General features: G+C 38.1%; 1 protein-coding gene across 5 annotated transcripts in view; it reads right to left on the bottom strand.

Moving 5' to 3' along the window:
- LOC132797131 (neuropilin and tolloid-like protein 2) overlaps positions 1-25177 on the bottom strand; it is a 107525-nt gene that overhangs the window by 35539 nt on the left and 46809 nt on the right. For all 5 annotated transcript variants that reach the window (XR_009633626.1, XR_009633625.1, XM_060808655.1 and 2 more), the window contains exons 4-7: positions 7581-7982; positions 2200-2285; positions 589-918; positions 407-504 (exon numbers count right to left, since the gene is read on the bottom strand). Coding sequence is in view for 3 of the 5 variants with exons in the window: in XM_060808655.1 (XP_060664638.1) it covers positions 407-504; positions 589-918; positions 2200-2285; positions 7581-7982 (916 nt within the window). In the remaining 2 variants the exon portion in view is untranslated. The remainder of the gene's footprint in view (positions 1-406; positions 505-588; positions 919-2199; positions 2286-7580; positions 7983-25177) is intronic.

Below are 25177 nucleotides of genomic sequence, written 5' to 3' on the forward strand. Positions count from 1 at the left end.
GTGTGTGTGTGGCTGGCTGATGTCTGCATAGGTTTCAGCTGGTTGACTACGGTGAAGGTAGCAAAGAGAGAAAGGGAGAGGGTGCTGTTCGGCGCTTCGGTTGGTGGCACAAAACAATTCAAGTTGGGCGAGTCAAAGGCGCCGCCGCAACTTCCGTTAGCATACAATTTACTTTGGCCGGTAATAAATTGAAATTTTGCTGTACATGCTTTGATCTTTATAGCGTTACATTGCTTTTTGGCTGACTTCACATTGTGTGGCGCATTCGTGAAGCGGAAATTGGTTTGTGGCGTGCCGTACATTGCGTATACGCCACCTAGCTCACCATCCACCACCCAGCAAGCAGCCAATGTCTAACACCCTCTGTGATATCTCTTCAGCTTCAGCTTCAACTTGCAACTCTTACCTTAATGGCATCACTGTTTGCTCTGGGAATATATCCAGAAAGTTCGTCTCACAGTCATTCGGTTTGCTTAGCTGAAAGGTCAGGAATTTCAAAAAAATCTGCAAGAAAAGCGAAGAGTGGAGTGAGTTGGTGTAAATGTAAATATTGTAACACAGATTTTGTGCGCTTGTCTTTCAACTCACTTTCCAATTATCCTTGACTTGTATGCGCCAAATGCAATCGAGAGGAATCTTATCGCGTATCACCTGCTCCCTTATGTCAGCTGGGACATCGGTTGAGTTGATGAAGCCTTCAAAACCATCCTTTTCGATTGTGCAGTTTAGGTCCGTGCTGGGCGACTCTCGATTGCGATCCAGAAACTCGTAAACGGCACTGAAGCCCGTGTATTCAATGGTATCGTCCGAATGGAAATGCAGCCACAGATACCGTTCCTTCGAGGTGATTTCCGGTGGGAAATCTGTGCCGCAGAATTTACCAATCAGCTGCGAGAAGCCATATTGTCCATCGCGTATCTAGCGAAAGCCAAAAAACACACACACAAACGAATGAAACCACATGACATTTAGAAAACGGGCAAGTTATCAAATGATTAACTGGACAACGACTAGCGACATCGGCGATTTACGACCATGTGGGGAATACGAGTATGTTTGTCATACGTTCGGCTCATTCACAACGGGTAGTCAGAAAAGTAAAGCTAAGTATTGAGAAAGCGCAGTTCAATAATATTTTACTTAAAATTGAGATTACTTTAGGAAAATAAAACGAAAAAATACATACAACTAATATTATAAAATAGACTGCGTTCTTAAAGTATTGTAATTAAGTTGCAAAAAAAAAATTAAATTTAGCTATGAATTAACAAAATATTGCAACTAGATTTATATGTTTTTCCTTCAAATTTTACATATTAAAGTTTTACAACATCTCATATTAAACAGATTGCTCTTTATATTCTTCTTTTCTTTCCAAGTAAATCTGTTTATATAGAAATCACCAAATTGGTTTGTACTTTTCAATTTCTTTCTCTTTAGATAGCTAAACTTGTAAAAATACTTGCTCATATTCTAACATAATACAAAACAATTTAATTGTTCATTGCACTTAAATTTTTATGTTTTTCCCGTAGTCTTACATATGTATGAAATTTAACAAAAACTTTGTGCAAAATATGTTGCAATAGATTTTAATAAAAAGTGCGCCGCAGCAACATTAGCAATTACGCAACTTTCGTACATAAGTTAGCAAAGTTAAAGGCAAAAATAAAGCCAGCTTTGATTTAATAAGTTCTGTTGAGTTATAAAAAAAATAAAATAGAAGTTAGTTTGTTAATTAGCTGGCAGCTCAAACGAATGAAACTTGCACATATTTTGTGCTGTGGCAAAGCTTTGATTAAGTTTTGGTTTGGATCTCGCAAAGTGCTTTTTGTTTTTTTTTCTATTTTTTTTTATTTGATGTCACAGCCAGTTGGTTGTTGCATGTTGCGTATACGACATGTGTAGCGGACGGCGGCATAGTCCATTTCCAATTTTCAATTAAAACTTGGGGGCACACCGTGTAAAAATTGTCATGCAAAATGCATGGCATAGAAAAAATGCCGAAGGCATTTTCTGCTCCGAAAAGGAAAACAATTTCTAAAGTTTTCTCAACGCAAAACGTTTCAAGTTTTGTGCTTGCCAGCAACAAAGTTGAGCTTTATGCTAAAGCATTTTGTTGTTGCCACTAGTTTCGTATCTGTATGTTTTTTTTTTTATTGTTATTGTAGTTTCTTTTTTCCCTGTTTGTGTACTTACTTCAAGAAAATCAAATTTGCACTCTTCCTTGGCCTCGATGTTAAACGAGTTGCGAAAGTCCAGGCGTATGATTTGACCCTTTGGCGCTGTAATTAACACAGAAAGAAACAACAACAACAAGAAGAGGTATTATTACGTGAATAAAGTAGGAGTAAATTTATTTATTCTACTTGGACACCAAATGGATTACGAAGCTGAGTTTAAGCAGAGTTGTTGCGTAAAGTATTAACTAAGAAATTGTTGCTACAACTTTTAATGCATTTTATTTCGAACTAAATATATTTTTGATTTTTACCAGGTAATATGCGTCTCTGTCTCTAAAGGAGTTGCATCCTTTAATTAAGCTAACGAGACACAGTCTGGCAAGAGTCTGTATATAGAGCTGAGATCAGCTACTGCACAAAATTGTGGAAAATGGGCAAAAGTGTGGCAGACTAATTGAAATTGTAAAAGGATCTGGAAAACCTTGTAGCTGCGATATTGTCTCGAGCTTTTCTTTGCTGCGGTTTTTTTTGGCCTTGTTCCTTTGCGACACAGCATAAAGAAAGTGAGATAGAGAGGAAGATTGTGGGAGTGAGTGAGACAGAGGCGTCTGATTAACAACAGCTCAGGCTAAAACTCGAACCGGCGTCGTATTTTTGTGTGTGTGTGTGAGTGTGCTCCAAATGAATGCAGCTGGGGACTCATTCAGTGGCCGCATATAAAAGAAAACAGCAGCCTGACGAAGGCAAGACAAGGGGGTGGTAAGGGATGGCGAGGGGAGGGGAAGGGGCAGATAAACGGATGATAACGACTGAATCCTTGGCATGAATCAATGGGCTGGCGCGTGGCACTTGAAAATACACAAAAACCAAAAGAAAAGAAAAGAAAAGAAACGAGAGAAGAAAGCCCAACCATACAGTCACACAAAGAAGCACGCACACTAACACACACACACACACACACACACACACATACGCGAAGCCTTTGTGGCCAGACGTGGCATAACTGGGACCCTCAGGTACCAAGGACCAGGCGAGAGAACAGACCTTGGGTCCACGATGCGTATACATAACATAATGGAGCTGCATTGAAAGACTGAATCACAGACATATGCGCAAACAAAATGCTATGTTTTTTTTTGGTGAATGGGGATTTCCAGTTTGATTGGCCTTGACTACAAAATACAAAAACAGCAACAAAACAAGTATGAAAACTACAGTCGAGTGTGTTCGACTGTAAGATACCCGCTACTTATTTTGGTATTAATATTAAAATATACCAAATTAATGTACCGCAAAAAAGGCTATATTTTTATACCCGCTACCCATAGGGTAGAAGGGTATTATAACTTTGTGCCGGCAGGAAATGTATGTAACAGGTAGAAGGAGGCATCTCCGACCCTATAAAGTATATATATTCTTGATCAGCGTTAACAGCCGAGACGATCTAGCCATGTCCGTCTGTCCGTCTGTCCGTCTGTGTGTCTGTGTGTCTGTGTGTCTGTCCGTCCGTCCGTATGAACACCTAGATCTCAGAGACTATAAGAGATAGAGCTATAATTTTTTTTCGACAGCATTTGTTATGTTTGCACGCAGATCAAGTTTGTTTCAAATTTTTGCCACGCCCACTTCCGCCCCCGAAAATCAAAAAAATCGAATAACAAGCGTAATTTTAAAGTTAGAGTTGCGAATTTTGGTATATATAATAATAACTATAGTAGTTATGATTCCTGAAAATTTGGTTGCGATCAGATGAAAATTGTCGAAGTTATTAAAGAAATACTTTTGTATGGGCAAACACGTCTACTTACTAGGGTTGTTGCTTTAGATGACAATCTGGTATATTGTGCCGTCTATGGTATATTTTGAATGCGGTACTATATCAATATACCAAATATACTATTTGGTATATTTTTAGTATTTTTGCAGTATATTCGGTATATTTTGAGAAAATTATCGCAAAATATATTTCTTTTATTCAAAATGGGTAGCGGGTATCTCACAGTCGAGTGCACTCGACTGTAGCTTTCTTACTTGTTAATATTGATATATAACTACTTTCAAAATATACCATAGAGTATGAAATATACCAGATTGTCATACAAAATTAATTTCTAATTCTACAATTTTTATATGAACGCAACCAAACTTTGAGGTATCATAAATATTGTAGATATTAATATATTTACCAAAAATCGACTCTTGCTTCAAAAACGGGCTTGTTATTCGATTGTTTACACACGGACAGACAGACATAGCTATATCGTCTAGGTTGTTGACGCTAATCAAGAATATATATACTTTATAGGGTCGGAAATGCCTCCTTCTTCCAGTTGGAGGCACAAACCTATAATACCCTTCTTCCCTATGAGTAACGGGTAAAAAAAGGAAACAGAAAGCACTGTAAAGAAAATACTGAAAAGCATAGAGCATAGAAATTCCCAGACTGCGAACCGCAATTGTTGTAGAATTTGCTGCATTAAAATTACAGACTCAAAGCTAAATCTAAAGCTAAGAACTCAATCGGCAAACACTTTAAATGAGCTTGCCATCGATTAGTATGCGTGCTTATGTATGGCATAATTTGTATGATTTGTATTTATTATTAATATTTGGAGATAGCGGCTAATCTGATTTATAAGAAGTAATTACAAATGGAGATTAATGGCTGAGCTACCCATGGAATCAGAGCAGAAGCCAAAGGGCGGATTCAAATGCTGACACAGAGAGATGATGAAGAAGGAAGAGGAGGAGGAGAAAGGGAAGATGGATGCTCCAACACATACACAGACAGACACACACACACACATAATACACACAAGCATAAGCATAAGCTTAAATAATACTAATGCAGCCGCTTAACGTTTTGAGAAGGAGGCAACAGTCACAGAATGTGGAGAGTCGAGAGTTGAAGAGTGAAGAGAGCAAAGAGTCGAAGGGTGTCGCATGATGGGAATGGGGAGGCAGCAAACAGCCAACAGGCTGCTCCAGCTGTAGATGTAGCTGTAGCTGCTGCTGTTGGCAACTTGAGCCGGTCTATTGCCTGACGGCACATATTGATATGCAAATAAGCCTGCCACTCCCAATGGCAGTCGTCAGCTTTGCTTGCCTATCTATCTATCTGTGTCTATCTAACCATCTATCTAGCTGTCTGCCTAAGCGAAAAGCACACATGTAAACTTAATACAGCGCATAGATACAAGCACAAGCTGCATAGATACAGATACTCATACAGTTACTGAGTGTGACCGGTGATGCGTGGCAATCATTTCATTCGCTTAGCTTTTATACTGCCAGCAGCGTATTTTATCTTAACTGACAAATGATTTGGCCGTCGATAGGCAAAAAAAAAAAAAACAACAACAAAAAAAAAACAAAAAACAACAGACTAAAACTCAGTGAAGCTGAAAGATCAGCTCAAATATGCGAAGGCTTCGATTACAATTTGCAATTTCCCAACTCCAACGCAAACTTGAAGAGTAACTTCAACTTCAACTTCAACTTCAACTCCAATTCAATCGCAATCGCAATCACATTTGCAATCTTGAAGCGAACGCATGCCGCATCCCAGCGGCAATCCTAATTTCATTTGGAGGCCATCAGTGAAACACGCTAACGCTTTTAATAGGCCACACAGCCGGCGGCGGCATTAAAGCAAGCCAACCCTCTCTTGCCAAGCTGAACAACTGTCTAGCTGACTAGCTGACTAACTGACAGACTCCTTGAATAACTGTCACTGTCTGTTCGTCTCTCTGTCTGTCTGAAATGTCAACACAATGCGCTCGCTTGCTCTCTCTCTCTCTCTCTCTCTCTCTTTGCCAACGCACATCTTGGTTAAGACTTGCAATTATTTGCAGTCAGTTGCGCCGGCAGCAAAGTGCTTGCCATATAATCTTTTACGAGACCTGATTGCACTCACTCACTCACCAACTCGCCCACTCATTCACTGCGACTGCGAGTACACCCCAACTATTCACTCATGCACGCACTTCGCGGCATTCATATGCCACAGGAAGTTCGCTCTGAATTGGCTTCTGTGGCTCTCCTTCTCTCGCGCTCTCTCTCTCTCTCTATGAACTGCAAGTTCTAACTTTCAGTTCGCAGTTCGCATCTTCGTTGTGCCAACGTCATAATAACGTTGATATTGTCCGCTGGCTAAATGTCGCAATGCATTCTCATATTATCGCTTGGCTAGACTCACTTCGCTATCATCAGCTTGAACAACTCGAGTGCGTCTACTCATCAAGATTAATCTCTTTATTTCGCCTTCAACATGCACTAAACTTCTGGTCAGTTGCACTCTCTAATCATTTACAATGTACAAGTATGCTATTCACACTTCTAAACGCATAATAAATATTTATTACATGCCTCGAGTTATCTACAATTAAAATTTATTGTTTAAGAGACATTTATATATACATTTAATTACTATTTATTCATTTTTTTATTATTTACTTGTTATTGGAATTTTGGATTGTTTGTCGTCTTTAATATAATATAACCCAGTCTTATTGCTTGCTGAAATTTAGTAAGCTATCTAGTGTAATTGCATTGTAAATTGCAGATTCCTAACTCTTTTCATTTACGTCATGCCTTGATAGTGCAGTTAGTGAATAAAATTCTTCTAAAGTATTCAATAAAAACCCAGTCTTATTGCACGATCAACATTTCGTAAGATATCTAGTGTAAAGTTTACAGTCTCGTTACTCTTACAGTTTATGTCGTGCGTTAATAGCTTAAACAGTAAGTCATTCAGGACAGCTAGTTTTATATATAAAGATTATTTCGTACTTATTTAGGTGCACTACATTTCATGAGAAGTCGTTAAAATCCCCCAGATTATATTTGCTAAGCTATCTAGTATAACATTTGCAGTCTTCTAACTCTTACTGTTTATGCTGTGCATTAATAATTTAGATAGCAAGTCATTCAGGAAAGTCAGTATGATATATTTAAATAATTTTTGTACTTCTTATTTAGTTGGGATTAAAATTTTTCATAAGATATCATTGAAAAGCTGGTCGGAATGTACGATTATACTTCGTAAGCTATCTAGTCTAAAAACTCCAGCCTTCTAGCTCTTACTATTGATTGGGGTGTACATGATATTTGGCTTTATATATTATTATATTTGTTATTTATAATTTGTTTTCTATTTTACTTGTAAGTACTCCTCTTAGCAGCTTAAAGTTTCAGGCAAGTTTATTATTTTTTTTAATCCTTTCTCCACTTGTGAACTTCGAATCTCAGTGAATGCTATTATTTACTTAATATTTTTCTTTATTACTTTTCAACTATTTATTAGTCAGCATATGTGATTTATCTGGGTATAGTTTGTCAATATATTTCTTCACAAAATGTAGATAGATTGTAAATAAAGATACTTAGTCGACTCACCTGTGATGACTCTCGTGCAATTGATGTTCTTGGGATAGAGATTGGGATACTCCGGACTGTAGAGTTCATTCTTGTTCGGAGAGCCCTCCACAAAGAGTCGACAGCGATCAACCTCTTCCTCCTCCTCCTGCCGCTTGAAGCGTCCCCCGCGAGGTGGTCGAGCGAGCGTTAAAGCATGCTGCTTCCCGCTGCTGCTGAGGATTGCGGTCGATGATGTTGTTGTTGTTGTCGATGCGGCAGCAGCAAATGCTGTTCGATAGTCGGAAGTGGTGCTGCTGGCATTGCCGAACTCCTGTTGATGTTGCCGCTGCTGCTGCACTCGATGCTCGCTGCTTGGCGCTATTGTCTGTGGTTGAGCTGCTGTCGATTCCAGGCGGCTGGATTCGATGATGCTGGCGGCAGCTGTAAAACAAGAGAGAAAGAGATAGAGAGTGAGTGAGAGGGGAAGAAGGCTTAGCTTTGAGTTTTGCTGTTTGTTTGCCAACGTCAGCATGAATTACCAATGCACACACACAAACACACACACACACACACATGCAAGTACACACGCACAGCACGCATATTTCCATAAAATTTATTATCATAATAATAATCATGAGCATTAAAATTTATGCGAGAATCGCGTTTCTTTTTAATAATGCGCATAACTTTTGAGCGCGCTAAAAATGTATAAAAAATACGTGGAAGAGGAAGAGAGTGTGCTGTGTTGTATGCTGTGTTTGCTTTAACAGCGACTGCAGCAGCAACAACTTCGCACACTTGTTACACAAAAAACGCAACGCAAAGAGAATTCTTCAGTTGCAAAAAAAAAAGGAAGTAAAATAGGCAATGCAAATTTTTAAAGCATGAACTCTATGAATACATACTCGCGCACTCACACACTCGTACTCACACTCGCTTGAGTGTATTTGAACTGTCGAGCAAGTAAGAGTGAGTGTGCAACTGCAACATGTAACTTGCAACTTGCAGCTTGCAGCTTGCAACTGTAACTGCATCTAAATAACAATCGTTAAGCCTCAGTTAAGTGGCTCAAAGCACACACACTTCTCTCAACACACACACACACACGGACACAAGGGCACAGCTGCTCTTTGCATGTGTGTGAGTGTATGTGTGTGTGTGTATTTGCGTGCCTCGAGCACTTTTTGCAGGGCATTGCCTCGCCTTGTGGCCTGTAAATGACTGCTGGGGCTTAAGCGGCTCTTCATTTCCCTCTCTCTCTCTATCTCTCTCTTTTTAACTTTCTCTCCTTCTCTTTCCCACTCTCTATGGCTCTTGCTAAACATCCAAATTACATTTCAACCATTTGAACAATTCAAATTCTGCAAAGTGATTCAGTGAAATGAACTAAGCTGTAAAAGGTTGCAGCTTTTTGCAGATTTTCAATTGAAAATCAGCTAGAGAAATTAGCTGGAAATTTTGTTCTCTCCTTGCATGTTAAATTTGAAATTACTGAGAAAATCGTGAAATTCCGAAATTCTAAATTTATGTCAGCTAAAGAGCAGATTCAATAATTAAAAGTAAAAGAATACATCTCTTGAATTTTAAATAATGAAGTAATTTAGATTATAAATATGAATGAAAGAAAATGACTGTTTATTTATTACTTAATAATAGCTTCAGAAAAGAGATTCAATAAGTAATAGGAAGGTATCAAAATGAAAATGTCCACTTGTATATGAAATTTTAAACAATAAAGAAAGAATAAAATGAAAACAAGCAAAGGCTAATATTTAATTACAATGAAATTTAAAGTAGGCATAATAAAATTTGATCTACTTTTTTTTTTAATATTAAATAAATTTAAAATTATTATATGAAGGGACTTTGTTAAAGCACGAATTTATTTACTTAATTGATTCTCTTCGTTTTTCCAATAATTCCAACAAATAATGCATTCCGTTGCTCGATTGTCAACAAGTAAACAACAACTTTGAGCAACAACAATTAAATTAAAATTAATAATTAAACGAAAGACACTGAAAAGAATTTTTATTGTAAAAGCTGGCAGCAAAGTATTTTACGTGATTATGAATTGATAATAATCATTTGTAATTTTATTAATTACCCTTCGAGTCTTTGTCTTGAATATGCAATTTAAATTTGTATTTTCTTTTTTTGTTCGCTTAATAACAATGAAAATAAAAATACGCGATATTAATTAAGTATTTGTTTCTTTGCTTGAACATTTTTGCTGAATATGTGTTTATTTTATTGGTTTGATTTAAAGCAATCTTAAAAATGCATTATGACTGAAAGATATGAATATTTGTATACTTTCTATACAAGCGCAAAAGTGTGTAAATGTGTGTGTGTGTGTGTGTGTGTTATCCCCGCCTTGGAAACATGTCCTTTATGGCCTGTGTTACGACTTCTTCATGATGTCAGCAAGTGTAACATGCATTTGCACAAGTTTGAATTACCTTAGTAGACATTTTATGGAGCGTAGGGTATAAAAGCACACAGCGAGCACACACACACACACACACACACACTTTACTCCTATCATGAACATGTGTGTATGTATGGGGAAGGGGGGTGGCGATTGCCAGGCAAAGTGCTTGCGCCGCATTATATGGCTGCTAGTGCCTAATGATGTAGCAACAAATTTAATAAACATATTAAGTGTTGATGTTTTTGTAATCGCCGTGTGAGTGCGTGTCTGTGTGTGTGTGTGAAAGTTTTCTTCCTCTTCTACACATCAGTAGTAGTAGTGGTAGTTGTTGTTGTCGTTGTCGAAGTTGTTGCCCTTTCAGTGGCAACGCCCGTAAGTATGCTACGCTTTGCAGCTGTTGTGCCGGTCGCATGTGGCATCTATGGCAAAAGTACTCGCATTTCAATGCATCACGTATGTGATAGAGTGTGCATGTGTGTGTGTGTTTGTTTGTGTGTGGCAACTATTTGCAGTCTGTCAAAGTTGCTGTGCTTCCGTTTGGATGCTGCTGCAACTTTGTCCGACCCGTTGCCGTTGCCGTTTGCCTTATAAATTGAATTAAACACAAATTAATTTGAAACAACATAATATTTAATATGTATATACGAGCGAGCAGTGTTTATTTAGCATATTTCATGTTAAAACGTTTGCTGCCTGCACAGCTAATTCGATCTAATGAGCTGCAAACTTTAACTAAATGCTTTAATTAAAACATGCATAATTTATTTGCTCGTGTTGCCAAAAATAATATGTTCGAGCTTGTTAATTAGAACTCTATCTCTCTCTCTCTCTCTTTCCCTCTCTCCCTCTCTCTCCCTTTCTCTTGTTCTCTGTGTGGTTTTGTGTATTGACAAAAGTCTAAATATGTTTGGACTGCCAAATGATAGAGTGAAATAATTGAGATAAACATTTTGATAAATTATTACAAAATAAGTATGTAATATTATTATTATGCATATTTCAAACGATAGTCACCGCTACTTTAAGGTCTATTTTAAATTCAAATGTCTTTTATAATCCCCCTCTCAATACTTATTCATTTAGTTTGTGTGTGAGTTTGTGATGGTGCTGTTGCTGCTGCAGATTGATGACTTCCAAGTCAGGCAGCTGCCAAATACTTGTAAAATTTGAATGACAGCCAACATGTTTGAAATTGATAAAATGTTTGACATACATAATTGTCGCACGCCACACGAGCATGAGCATGCCATTCTCATTTGTTCAACATCAGTTGTGCCAATGGCAGTGGCAATGGCAGTTGGAGTTGGAGTTGGAGTTCTCCTTCTGCTTGTCTGTCGAAGGACATGTCGTTACTCATTTCAGACCGAGATCTTTTGGGCATGAATGGAATTGATGGATCGCACGTAAAATATGCTGGTGGCTTATAGCATATTGCATATTTGTCTATTTTTTAATCGATGAATAATATTTAATATTGAATATTTACCAATCAAAATAGATGAAAATGTAGAATCACACAAAGAATAGAATTTTACTGCAACAGCAGTAAATGAAATCAGGAATTTCGAGAAATATTTTAGGGTACAAATTATTTGATTATTCTTTTTTTTTAACTCCAAATGAAAGCAGCAATTTTGAAAAATATTTTTGGGTGTAGAATATTTGATTTTATTACATACTTCAATATCCTGAAAAATATTGCGTTGTTGACTTTACTTTATTTACATAAATATATTTTCGCCATATCCAAAAATATTAAATTAAAATGAAGCTCGCTAGAATATTTATATAATTTAATACTGCACTTTTTAAGGTATCAATTTTATATGGGTAGCGGGTATTTCACAGTCGACCACATTTGACTGTAGTTTTCTTACTTGATTCAAATGTTCTTTAATATCAACAAAAATATTAAAATATTTATAAACAGTTTTTATATTTTATTTTTCCTCCCTGAAATATTTTCTCTGAATGAAAGCAGCAAGAATGTAATAGAATATACATATTTTATTTTACTTAATTTGTTTTCGTTCTTTTTTATATCGCAAACAATACTATGTTTACCTTTCATTTTTTTAATATTCGTTTCTCATCTCTAACATTCTTGTTCAGCAATTTCAATTTATGAAATCATTATTGAGAGCAGATAACACTACCTTTGTGTCAAAGTCAAGCATAAACTTTAATCAAAGGCAAGTCATGTGACAAGCAAAAGTCAACTAATAACAAGCCAAGTAAATTCCGATTAAAATTAGTAAACACAAATATGCATCGACTTCGACATCGACATCGACAGCGACTGTTGACCCCAATAAAGTCAAATCTTGTTTTCATTACAAGTTGTTAGTGTGGTATTTAACACACTGGTCTTAACTTTTCATTACTCATAACATAACACAACACAGCAGTAGCAGCCACGCATGCCACACATGAATGAGCTGAATTTCCATTTCCAGCTACTAATTTTAACACCCAACCCAAAACTCAGCCTCGACTCCTACTCTTAACTCCCAACTCTTACTTCAACTCGAATATTGCTGCGAATTTGTTTGTTTGATTGCTTGCGCCTGAGAAGTTCAACCCAGTTGTGTTGGGTTCACTATTTTCCTGTCTTTTTGTCTCAGCCTTTAATTGCGCTTTTAGATCTCTGTGTTTGTATTGACACTGTGTCCCTCGCCCTCGTCCTCGTCCTTTTCTCTCTTTGGTTTTCTGCCTCCCGCTGGCACTTTATCGAATTGACTGTCGAGTAGCTGGGAGCGTAGGTGGTCGCAAACGTGAAAAGCCCATTTGCCACTGTGTCAAAAGAAGCAGGGGGGCAGAGAGGGAAAAGCAGGAGTTGGGTCTGTGGCTGGGAATCGAAGACTTTTGGCGTTGGGTCGCATAATTGTAAATTTGACACGCAGCGATGCTTTGCGTTATCATTGAAGCTTGAAACACACTACAACACTCCTCTTCACTATGTTCAGTATCCTCCCTCCCCTCCCCTTCCCGCTCTCCATTCCACTCCACTCCCCGCGGCATTTCCACACATTGTCGTGGCCTCGTTATTGCCCCACAGCAGCTGCGCTTGTTCACACTTTTGTTTTAGTTGTAATACCCTTGTCGATTTCTTTGCGCCCATAAGTTTAACTTTCAACTTTTGGCATCCGCACACACACACACATACACATGCACGCATAGAAACATTTGCCTCGACTTCAGATTGTCGCCCATCTTCACCCTCTCCTCGTTCTCGCTCGCTCGCTGTCTGCTGTCTGCTGTCTGCTTCGCCTGATTTAGCCTCGACTCGGCACTCGCTCAGTCGCTGTTCATTTATATTCATATTTGCATATGTGTGTGCGCCACTGTGTTTGGCATTTAAGTATCTGCCACGCCCCCGTCTCCCCCTCGCACTCCTTGCTGTTGCCGTTGGCATCTGCATGTATCGCCCATCGTTGTCGTTGTTGCATGTATTTCATTCGCAGCAGTTATTTGCTTTAATACACTCAATAGACTTAACACATTTTGCACGCCTCACTTCATCCGGTCGCGGCGGCAGCGGCAGCGGCAACACACGCACCACCCACTGTTTCTGTAGTTTTCTGCAATAAATTTTGCATTTTGCTTGCAGCGCCAGCGAGACAACGACAGCGTGGCAGAGGCAACGGGGTACGGGGCAACGGGGCAGGCAGCATACTGAGAGCAGCTTTGGCATAGCTTTGCCTCGTACATTCCATTTTTGTGTCAGACAGCTCTCCGACTCCTACTTATTTATATGCTCTCGCCCATCCCCCGTCCCTGTTACACCTCCCCCACCCTTCTTCTGGCCAGTGTCTGTTGTAGCCTCAGCTATGGCCCCATTCGGTTACTGTGACTTGTCTCTGACTCTGCATATTTATAGTTTGTATTGTCTGACTGTCGTCGTCACCATTATCTGCAAAACCAAATCGAGAAAGTTATAAGCGTCAAGCCGAATATTTAATGTACTCCCGGAAAATCATCTAAAATCTGCAAAAATACAAATATTAAGCAACCATGCGTATACTTAATATTAAGTATACCATACGTACACTTAATATTTGTATGTGAACTGCAAGCAAATCAAATTATATAATTATGGTGAATAGTCAACAGCAGCAAATACGATTTAAATATGCGTATACTTAATATTAAGCATACCATACGTATACGTAATATTTGTAAGCGAGCTCCGAGGAAGTCAAATTTCATGACTATTGCACACAAACTATTGTACTATTAAAGTTATTCTTACATAAATACTAAATCATTCATTTGCAGGGTATTTGGTAGTCGTGTTTGGCTAGCTGCAGCATAATGCAATTTATCTTCCATTTTTATAAGTAAAATGTTCGAATAATGGATTATTTATTGCTGCACTTTGTGTTTGTCAACTTTAGCAGTTGAAACAAGGCGAGTGCTCGGAGTACAAGGCATGCGCGACTAGCTAATACCCTGCTAAAAAGAAATGGCAAGTGAAACTTACAAATTTAGCAGTGCATAAAATAAGTGGCAGACAATTTGACTGTAATAAAAATGTAATCAAAGAGTATTCTTGTCCCTCCCCTCACATTTCAGCACGATGCTAATAAAGTCCCCTCGCTTTGCAGTCGGAGTCAAAGCAGAGCTGAGTAACAATTGTTATTATTATTTTATTTTACTGCTTTGCATTCGCAGCAGCAAAGCAAAATGGAGGGATGGAGTGGAAGAGTCGAGTGTTAGTTAGTTGGCCCCAATTTGGTTTCCGCAGTCGCTGCTGCTGTCTTTGCACATAATCTTCTCTCATGATTTACTAATTGCTCTTCCCCTGTTCCCCAGCCCCTTTGCGACTGCAACAGCATTTGCTTTAACAGTTCGAATTCTCTTGAATAAATTAGATGTTAATGCATATGTTAAACGTGTGTGTGCTGAGATTGAAATAGCACAGCGTAAGTTGCATTCAATTGGTGGCATTATGAGTCACGTACTCGACACAACTCTGCGCTCATAAAGTTGTGCTTGGCAAATTTGTCAACTATTTTAATTAATTGCCAGAGACTCCACAGCACATACACATACATATGTTAATTGCCATACCTTGAGGTTGCTTTAAAAGTGATATATGCAAAGCTGATAACCAGAATCTCTCTCTCTCTCTTACTAAACCGGCTTACTTTGACAGCATTACGTATACGTCATGTTGTGTGCTGAATTTTCACAGTGATTTTGCAAGAATACCAATTAAATGATTTCTGTTTTTTCAGTTGTTGTCGAGTAGATTTCAATTGAAATGAAATGAATGGGAAGCTTGAAGCTAATAAATCATCATTGAGGGAAAATATTGATGAAATTCTCTTCGCTCGCTTTCTCGCTCTCTCTCTCTCTCTCTATGCTGCTGCTGATGGATTGATAAGAGGCATTTTCTTTGAATTGGTCAAACTGGAAAATTCAAATTTCATAATTCGGAAAATGTGTGTGCTGCGCTTAGGCCTAGCAAGTGCTACGCTTGCGGCTTATGTTTTGCATTCGGCAACGACGACTACAGCTATTCACAATTCACAATTCACAATATGCTCTCCGGGCATGAATGAACATGTCTTTTTGTTCTATAGTTATTTTGTACCAGTTGGCTCTCTCTCTCGGACTTGAAGGACTTTTTGGCAAAATTAATTGCACTCGAAATTGTGCCGTTTTTGGTTAAGAGATAGACAGAAAGGGAAGGAGCGGGAGAGAGAGCGAGAGCACAGTTGGGGAGATTTTACAGTCCGTTTTGCAGCATGCAAAATGTGCAACTCGCAATTCGCAATTAACATGGAAAAAGCTCAGAACTAAAATGCCATATAATTACCAAAACAGAACAGATAGCGACAAGAGTGTGCGGGACGGGGGTAATGAAGCGAGGCAAGAGCATTTGGCAATTTATGGTTGTTCTTAACGTGCAAAATGTCTATAGATATTTTGCCCAAAATGTATTTAACAAGTGCAAATTAAATACATGGAAATTGCAAATGCTAAATGTTGAATGCCAAAATGCCGTAATGCCGAATGCTGAAATGCCGAAATGCTAAATGCAATTACAAATGAGATATTGATGTTTGTGTGTTTAACTCGAGGGTAGCTTTGAGCTATTCTCAGTTGGGCAATTGATAGCAAATTTTTGCCTTTCATTGGATATTTGCAAGGGGAATTGCGTAGAAAGAAAGGGCAACAGTTTGTGGATGACGGTTTCCTTGATTTGACCAATTAATTTTCTAATGTTAATGTATTACTTTTTTATAGTATGCTCAATTTTGACAATTTAGGCAATTAAAAATATTTCCATATTTTTGTATAAACATTTTTGGTTAGCGTATTTTTCTGCATTAAATTCATAAACTTTTCTGAGATTAGTTAAGCTTAAGTTAATACGTTATTTAATAAATAGCTGTTCAGCAAAAAGTTAACATCAATTACTTGAAAATATAGTCGATTGATTTCTTTGGAATATTTATAAATTCAAGACTCTTTTGCTGCCTTAAACTACAAACAAAGTACATCATCTTGAGTACATATTCAATTAATTTCATTTGGATATTTGCATCCATAAATATTTCAATATTTATAAATTCAATTTGAAGCCTCTTTTGCTGCCTTAAATTGCAAACAAAGTACATCAACTTGAGCACATATTCAATTGATTTCATTTGCATAGCTGCACACCTTTTGGCTGCCATAGTTTGACATCATTTCGGGTGACTTGTTGAGCAACCCACGTGTGTATTTGCTGAGGTGCATCCGGCAGCTGTTGCGAGCTGTTGCTCGTTCTACTATCTCGGCAGTTGCATGGCGATATGAATTTGTTGCAAGTTTTCACGGCTGACGTGCCATTATTTGTAAGTGGCGGGCACATCCTTGAAAGCATAAGGAGGCAGCTTCAACAACATCATCTCTGCCTATGCCTCTGCCGCTGCCGCTGTCGCTGCCTCCGCTTCTATCTAAGGTAAGTAGTTGCCGAGGATGTCGACTGCAATATGATGGGGCCACCAAGAGCACAACAATAACGGAGCGAGAGAGCAGACAAATGCATTTCCAAAGTTTGCTTTTCTACGACACGCGATGATGTGGACAAGGATGTCTTCTATTTGTATCTGTGTGTGTGTGTGTGTGTCTAGTATCTATAGATATATCTATATACATATCTATGTAGCTGTGGCAGCCAAGGCAAAGGCAAACACTTCTGGCAAGGCGCCGCGCGATCTGGAGATACTGCTCGTGTTGCAGAATTTCAATTTGCTCTTGCGCAGCACATAAATAAAATCTGTTTTATTATTATTTCTTCGTTGCCAACTTTGCCAGCAACTGAAGGCACAGCTCAGTCTGTCTGCCTGTCTCTGTGTGACATTTACACGCCAGTTTGGTCACAATACAACCTGATGTCACAATTACCCGACATGGCAACACGACTGCCAACTACTATTTATTAGTATTGTTCGTATTTTTATTCCCAGGTTGATTACCCAAAACTGACATTTTCAAGCGCATTACATGACATCGAATAATATTTGCAAATTTCACAATTACAACCAAAAATACGGGGTCCTATTTTTCTGGGGGAATTGTGGTTCAATCAAACCAAACTTTTTGGTTGACACTGTTGACAGCCGCAGAAGTTATGAAATGATGAGCAAGGATTATCATCCAAAAGGGAATATTCGAATATTAATTTACAACAACTTTTGCTCAGCAATCAAGCATTTTTTTTTTGGTTTGTCATACGAGTGCGAAATATAAAAAATATATTATGCATTTTTGGCAACGTGCTCAACGAGGCGTTAACACAACTCAAATACATACAATTTCAATTGGCAATTGGCAAACTCGTGATTTAGTTTTAGGCCCCAATTAAAAGTTGACGAAAAGCCATAAAATAAGAAATCATGCAAAAAATATAGAAATGTGTTAGCCCGGCTATTGAATACCTGTAAGTTATTGTGTTAATAACATAAAATTTAACAAGTAAGAATGCTGCAGCAGAGTTTACTCGACTATTAGATACCCGCTACCCATTTTGACAAAAAGCCAAACAATGCAGTATTATTTTTAAGATATTCCAAATTATTATACCACAAAAGTATCGCATATTTGCCAATGGCTTTTTTTGGTATATTGATATATGTAGTACTATATTCAAAATATGCCATAGAGTGCAAAATATACCACATATAAAATGCTTCTGCGTTTGTTATACCATTTTTTCGCCTTTGACTGCCGGGCATTAATATCCATTTTTTATTTTGCAAGTTCATTGCTCGCGGTCGCTTTTGACAATCAAATGTTGTGCATCCCAATTGGATGCTACATAAACCGATTCGAGTATACATATATACGCTATATGTGCACATAGATGTTCAGTGATTCCATGATTTGTGCTCGATTTTTTCCTTTCTTTTTATTATATGTACTTTCTGCCTTTGCCCTGCGCTCTCAACTATTGACATTTAAACATTTGCATTAGAGAAATGGAGCGGACACATGTTGCAACTGGAATTAAGTTCAAGTGTCGTGGGGTCGTTTGATTATTTGTCTGCAGTTGATAGTTGATATTTGTACAGGGTATCTACATAGGCATGCCCTTCAATTTTTATTAGTCAGCTCTGTTATTTTTGCATTATTATATTCGACTTTGGTTGGTGTGCGTATATGTGTGTGTGTGTGTTTGCCATCAATTTGTTTTGCATGGCAATTGCAATTTTTGCAATTGGGAATCGATGAATTCCCCAATTGATATCGTTGTTCCTTCTCCTCTCACCGCTCTGCGCTCACTTTGCCCTACGCCTCTGTTGATTGTCAAAATGGCAAGGCAAACAAAATATTTGCTCGACCATAATTTGAAAGTGCGGTTTAGAGCGATGGGCAAATACGTATCAGCAAGCCAAAAAAGCAGTCAAGCGTGGTCACATAAGTATGATGACTGACTGTCTGATTGACTGACTGACGAACTTTTTGATTGACTAAATGATAGTCTAAATATTGACAGACGAGTTCTCTCGCTGATTGATTACCTGAATCATTTATTATCTGTCTGATGACTGACTATATTACATTGATTGATTGTCTGACTGATGAGTGATTGACTGACTAAATGAATGGCCATCTTAATTATACATACATGAACTAACGAAGTATCTAGTAGATTGAATCCTGATTAACTCTCTAAATGGATATCTGATTAGTGATTGACTGACTGGCTGATTGAGTAACTCAATGATTGATTTACTGATATTACAAATATTAGCTAACAAACTTTCTAGCTGATTGAATACTTAATCAACTGACTAAAACACTGATTACTTGCGAATAACTGATTGACTATTTCTTTGATTGATTGTCTGACTGATGACTGATTGACTAACTAAATGCGTGACTGTCAAAGAGACTAAACTGTTAAGCTGCCTATCTGCCTTACTGATTATCTGACTAATGATTGACTGACTATTGCATTGATTGATTGTGTGGCTGATGACTGACTGATAAGCCAAATATTAACTGTCAAACTATCTAGCTAATTGTAACCTGTTTGAATACCTAAATTACAGATTATCTGACTAATGGGTGATAGACTATTGCATTGATTGATTGTCCGACTGATGACTGATTGACTGTCCGACAGCTGAAAATACAATAACTCTCTACAGTAACAACTTCCCGTTGGTTCGCGTCGCGGCGACAACAATTTCCAAAATGGTTAAATTGAAATGAAATGCCTGACAATTGAATTGCGTCAAGCAAATTGAGAGCAGGGTTATAGCAAGGCCCAAAGGCGAAGCCCAAACCTCAAACTCAAAGGCAACTTTGCCGAGGCGAAAAAGCAGCAAACAGTTGTGGGGACGAGCAGCAGCAGGCAATGAGTGCTGAGTGCTGCTGGGCGATGGAGAACTTGATGACGACGACGGCGACGACGGCTGACGATGATGATGATCTATTAACCCCAACTGCGACCAAGTGCGACTGCCGGAGACGGAGTGCGTCGAACGTGTTTCCATTGCCGTGGTTTGCTACTGCTGCCTGCTGCTGTCGTCATTTTAATTTGCGTGAAAGCGCAAAAAGATTTCAAAATTAAATCACTGTGCAACAGGGACGAGGACACTTCCCACATTCTCTCTCCCTCACTATCTCTCTCTCCGTTGTCTCTCTCTCACTCTCACTCTCACTCTTTCTCTTTCACTGCACCTGCAGTGTAATTGAGAGCAGCAGTATATGCAACGGAACGTTGAACGAATGAAACTCTTTAACCAGACATGAAACTTGCATCACGATGGAGCTCAATGATGCCTTCACTCTACACCGTCCTTAACCTCATCTTCTTTACTTCTCAGCAGAAATGTAGATATGCTGACAAACTTACAGTGTTCGTTGGCACATGTGATTAGGATGTTTACGCTTAGAGCGAGAGAGATAGGCATCGAGAACTTTCTTTCTCTCTCTCGCTTTCTCGTGTACTTATTACATATTTGTGCTAGCAATTGCAAGTTCTCATTACTCACAGCAGCAATTTCATAGCAGGTATTCTACGAGTACACAACATGCTGCAGCAAACATAGTTTGTCATGTTATAATTATGGGCTGCTGTGCAACTTAAAGTAATTATCATTTTGGACTTTCGGTGCAACAAAATATGCAACACAAATTCCAATTTACGATTTGGATTATGTTTAAAGCAAAATATTGATTATAATCAAAACAGTAAGTCGACAATGAAAAGTATGTGTATTGCTACTTTTGCATTTATAATTACCTTACAAAAGAAAAATGCAACAATGTATGAATTACGCAAAGCCCTTTGAACTATTGTTATTATTAAGCAAAATTAAATTATTAAATTATTTTCAACACAAATTTTAAATGGAAAATGTTATAAATTCGAGTTTGAATATAGTAAATGAATTAATAATACACAAAAATGTGTAATCAGAGAATAATGACAAGGAAATAAGCTAATCGTAAGAAAGAGAATAACCAAATAGCAACTATAACAATCACCTGGCAACACTTCCCGTTTTGCTGTAATTTGTAAACGTGTTTCCTCCATATTTCGTTACACCTCCGCCAAAATGAAAGACAAATTGAAAAATCTCCCATACCGATGCCAGGACTTTTGAAAATACATATGTATATGTTATACAAGCTTGTTTATTGATATGCGTATTTGATGTGTGTTTGTACTACAAATAAACAGAAAACTCGTCCGGCGGTAGGAAAGGGAGATGATTTGTTTGTTATGTTTATTTTTTTGTAATTACCAATCGATGGATGGATGGGTGGAATGGAATGGATGGAGGCCATTTGGCAATGTTTATTCGTCAGCTTGTGAAGGCGTCTATCCATAAATAAGCACATGGCTTGTTTGCGACGCAAAAATTGATAAATAAATGCATGGCTAAGAATAATAGCCGCAAGGATTACCAGCGGAAGAAGAAGAAGAACAACAACAACAGTAACAACAACAACGGCAACCCGGCTAAACAGCGACAGCAAGATGTAAAAGAAATAATAATAAGGAGGAGGAAAGTAGGTAGAGTTACATATAAATAAATAAAGAGAACAGCGCAACATTCTGTCTTGCGTGCAGGATCGCAAGGAGCCTGAAGGAGTCTAAGGGAGTGGCGAGGGGAGAGCGTGACAGGTCGTGGCATCGTGGGATGGACGCATTGTTGCCAACTTAGATTAAAAGTGATAGCCAGCAGCGCTCGCGGCGCGCCAATTGAGAAAGCAATCACAAAAACGCACTGAGGCCACGACGCAGAGATGGTAAATAACAAGCTGCCAAAATGGATACAAAGTCACAACCTGCAGATACCTTGTAAGGCAGCAGGTGAGTAGCATATTAACTGAAATTTAAACAAGTTAGATAGATAGACTGAGTGTGCTCGACTGTGAGATATCCGCTACATACTTTCAAACAAAGTAAAAGATTTTAAAAGCCGTATTAGCGAGAAAAGCTATCATATTAATATACCGAAAAAATACTGAAATATACCAAAATAAGTAAGAAAGGTATGGTTTAGTATACGCAACCCCACAAACTATTTTCAACCAAAGTGCGGAATTATCGTGAAAATTTTTAATAAATTAATAAACCAAAAAACTACTAAAATATACCAGAAAAAGTGAATAACGATTTTGAATAGTGCAATATTATCGAGAAAGTATGTCAAATTATAATACCAAAAAATACTGAAATATACTAAAATAAGAAACTTATTTACAAACTATTTTCTACTTAATTAAAACAATACAAACATTATGAAAATGTGTTATATAAATGTATCAAAAATACTAGAATATACCAAAAGAAGTAACTATCTATTTTCAATATTTTGATATTATCGTAATATACCGATTGGTATACTATTTCATTCAAAATATACCATAGAATAAATAATTTACGATATTTTCAGCTCAACTGAAAAACTTATATTTTTACTTATGCCCATCATTGCATGATGACACTCAATTATAATACCAATGAATAGCATGACAAAATATTCTCTCTATAAGCACCAAATGCAGGGTATGAGAAAAGGGATAAACAGCAATAGGAATAGGAGCATAGAGAATTGCTAACGTAAATGGCAGAGGGAAAATGGTGATGGCAAAAAGGGAGCAAAGATGAGCGACAAAAAAAACACAAAACCAGCGCAAAAGGAAAACAATTTATAATTGAAATCAGTGTCAAGACAGCAGCAACAGAGAGAGAGAGAGAGAGAGAGAGAGAAAGTAAGAGACAGTATGTGAGAGGGTGAGAAAAGGAAAAGCAAACAACAAGATGGAGGACAAGCAAGAGCAACAACAAGAGCTTCAATGTTGATGCAGACAGAGGCAAATGCAAGCCATCCGGCACTTAAGTCGACTGTCCAATGCAAGACAAGAGGCAGCTCAAGAGAAAGCAAAAATGCAGCTAAAATTAGAGGCAATAGCAAATGCAGACTGGAGCACAAAACGCAAAAAACACAAAAAAGAAGAAACGAAAAACAAACACACACAGAGACTACAAAATATATAGAAACACAAATTAGCTAATGTTAAATACATAAAGCCAATTCGTTCAAGTTCTGCAAGCTGATGTTGCACAAGTCAAGGGAAGGCAGCAGAGACCCAGGCACAGATATGAGTCCCCAGAGAAAAAGAGAGAAGGATCGGGGGCAATGCGTTGTCGTCGTCCCCTTCACAGCAATTGGGTCAGCTCACATTTGGAGCACAAAATGGCAAATGCGACGAGCCGTAACAGAGGCATTAAAACTGCTTCAAAAATTATTCCAGATATGCTGCTGCGCATCGAAAACTCTTTCCTTAAAGCCCATTCTATTAAATTAGCGAGCGAACGTCGTTATGCATTATAAAATATGTTTGCCACATCCGAAAGCGTTTAAAGTTCGCTGCTGAATAAAATTGTTATTACTTGTCTTCAAACGAAAGAGACACTTTATAATTTATCCATTTCCTGTCTAGTTTTATGGCAAATATTTGATTCTGATTTCTGCGCATTATTTATGCCAACACTGGATGGATTATTATAAACTGAGATGCCAATTTAATTGTGTAATTAAATTGTGTGCGTGTGTGTCATCAACGATATTTGTATAGGCTTATCTAATGAGCGACAACAACGAACAATTGTCAATGTCATTAGAGATGGTGGATCGAAAAGTCTTATTTAACTAACTGGCATCAAAACATTGACTCGCTTGCTACAGCTTCCAAGTGGGCAATCAGGCACTTGAACCCACTTCAAAGTCTGCGGTTCCTTGACAACACAATTTCATTTGTTATATCTATCAAGTGGAAAGCAGCTGTGACCAGAAGATGTTCCTTTTAATTAGACAAAACCATTTCAAGCCACTTCTTCGACTGCCATCAATCCATTCAGTATATACCGAGTATATTGTATATACTGTTTTATACTTTGCTCATCAATTTGAGGTGAGGGAGCGTAAAGAGCTTGATAATCCTTGGCGCATCCACCCTCACAATATCAACATATGGCGATAGAGTGTAATGAGAATCTGGTTCAATCAATCAATTAGCCGAGCAAAAGAATGTGCTACTAAGAAACGAAAGAAAGAAGGCGCTAGACAGCAATTAAGATTAATGGAGCCATTGAACCGACTCGAGTCGAGTCGAGTCAAGACGAGTGCGATTCACTACAGAGTACTTCATGTTGGAAATGTACTCGAGTCTGCTGTTCAACTAATGAGGTAATGAGCAATGAACAGCAATGAGCAATGAGCAATGAGCTAACGATTGGCTGAGCCTCAAAATGTGCACAATAAAGACGCAACTTTGACCCATTCACTGAATCGCTGATTGACCATTGATTTATGGTTGCGAGACAGACAGACAGACAGATTGCTCTGATGGCCATAAAATATTAATCAAAACAATATTTATTTTTGCAATAATTTTGCGAGTGGTTATCATCAAAACACTTTGCGGTCTTAAATCAGTAGTTAAATTAAATTCATTCCCATTCGCATTCGACTTGATCAAAATGATTGAGTCAGCTATTTTTGTAGTGTAGTATCGAGCGAGCGGAGAGTCCATATTTTATGGCGAGGCAAAACAATCCCGGAGAGCTCAGCATGTTGCTGTTGTTGTTGTTGTTGTTTCTGGTCGAGTCTGGGGCTAAACGAAAGTGCTTAGCCACTAATTAATGACCACTTTTGGGAACAGTTGGCAGTTTCTAATTTCAAATAAATAAATAAACGACAGAGAAACGCAATGAGCAATTGTAAGGACCTTGCTGCTAGTTAATCCCCCTCCTCTTCCACACACTTCCCCCCCTTCGGAACACACGCAACACCGAACGACACAAATAGTCGGACAGACGGACAGTCGTCAGTCGTCGTCTGGCGACCGGCAACCGAGAACCGGTTCGGATGGAAGTGAGTTTCCAGAGGCAACGAACCAAAAATGTTTGTTTGCCTATCCGGCTGAATTTGTTGTTGTTGGATTCCATTGAAAATCCAAATACATTGCAATTTGATTAAGCTGGCGAGAATTTCATTTCGCATTTTAATGCAAATTTAATGACATTTTATTTGTATTTATTCCAATTCAATGCCAAGGACGACTCACTGTTTTTTTTTCTCTCTGGCGTGTAGCTAAGTTTTGCATTTTAAATTTTTGTTTGAAACAGCGTGGGAGAACCAGAGAGAGAGAGAGAGAGAGAGAGAAAGAGAGCGCAAGC

Source organism: Drosophila nasuta, chromosome X (genome assembly GCF_023558535.2).
Source record: "Drosophila nasuta strain 15112-1781.00 chromosome X, ASM2355853v1, whole genome shotgun sequence".
Lineage (NCBI taxonomy): Eukaryota > Metazoa > Arthropoda > Insecta > Diptera > Drosophilidae > Drosophila > Drosophila nasuta.